The sequence below is a fragment of the Formica exsecta genome, unplaced genomic scaffold (genome assembly GCF_003651465.1).
Source record: "Formica exsecta isolate Colony F162 unplaced genomic scaffold, ASM365146v1 scaffold328, whole genome shotgun sequence".
Classification (NCBI taxonomy): Eukaryota; Metazoa; Arthropoda; class Insecta; order Hymenoptera; family Formicidae; genus Formica; species Formica exsecta.
Genome location: NW_021850535.1, coordinates 3534 through 4806, shown reverse-complemented (window position 1 = coordinate 4806; position 1273 = coordinate 3534). Strand labels below are relative to the sequence as shown.

Here is a 1273-nt window from a genome sequence, read left to right as displayed (position 1 = left end):
ACCATGTGTGAAAAATATGCTCAATTAATTTTCATTAATTATAAATAAACTATTATTTCCTAAATTATGAGAATATCTTCCTAAATTTGCCCAACGATTGCAATAATAAAAAATAAAAGATATTAAATTCGTCTGCTAAGTATATAAAGTTCCTCTGTTTCTTTTTACTCTTATCTCTCAACGTGCGCAGCGCCATTGGAGGGTGTAAGTGTGTAACGAAAATATAGCTAAAAGAATACTATACTGAATATTTGTTCTCTATATTTTTTATTAATATAATTAAAAAACAATTATTATTAATAGACACATATCTCTATGAGAAAAAAATTTCTTATGTAATTTAATCTAAATGTATTCATTTACATTAATCATTAAAAAAAATAGTTATATTATATGATAAAAAATCAAAGTCTTTTCGATTCTTATTTTATTCTATTATTCTTCGACAAGACTTGTGTTTATCTGAATATTTGTCTAGGGTTGTTTAATATTTATATAATTGCCACTTTTCCTCACAAAATTATACTATTGGCATATTACCATGATTTATCTTCCAGTTTTGTAATGCATGAAGGATAAATATGCATCTGCTCCGTGCAATACTCCCACAATACCACTTAAGATCTGCAATATAAATTTTATTTTTAATATTCCTTTGAATAAAATACTACGATGTGTGATCAAATGTTTTTGTTCCATAGAATCAACATTATAATCCTTTTTTATTAATGTAATTTTTGCTTCATTGTTCAACACAGACATATGCTACATTAGATATTTAGGATTATTTAACAAAAATTATAATTTTTCTTGTCTCATAATGTGTGAAAACAAAAATAATGACGCACATCAGTGAAAGCGTTGAATTCATGATTTATTAATGCAATAATCAACTTACATAAGCAGCTGTCATAGCAGGATAAACGTCGAAACCGGGTCTCACATAATACTCAGGCATTAGATATAATTTTGTAGCAAATGCTAAATAGGATGCTGAGCTTAAATACAGGAAGCAGGCTAAAGAGTTGAACATTATCTCCTATTTTAATAAAAAAAATATATATAATATACATAATTTTTAACAAATTAAAGGATTAATAAAATCAATTCATTAATTATATTTATTATAATGTTTACTCCACAGACATGAGCGATATGTACATACACAAGAAAATAAAGAGATTAAAATATTTAAAATAATGCAAGTGTAATATTTTTTTTTTTTTTTGTTATAATGTTATATCGCTTACTGATTCTAGGTATAAACTATTTA

The 1273-nt window shown here is 25.0% G+C and overlaps 1 protein-coding gene across 1 annotated transcript in view; it reads right to left on the bottom strand.

Moving 5' to 3' along the window:
- Positions 1 to 380: 380 nt before the first annotated feature.
- Positions 381 to 1273, bottom strand: part of LOC115238198 (protein singles bar) — a 2915-nt gene continuing 2022 nt past the window's right edge. The window contains exons 2-3 of the mRNA XM_029811801.1: positions 899 to 1039; positions 381 to 624 (exon numbers count right to left, since the gene is read on the bottom strand). Of these exons, the coding sequence (XP_029667661.1) occupies positions 547 to 624; positions 899 to 1039 (219 nt within the window). The 3' untranslated portion in view covers positions 381 to 546. The remainder of the gene's footprint in view (positions 625 to 898; positions 1040 to 1273) is intronic.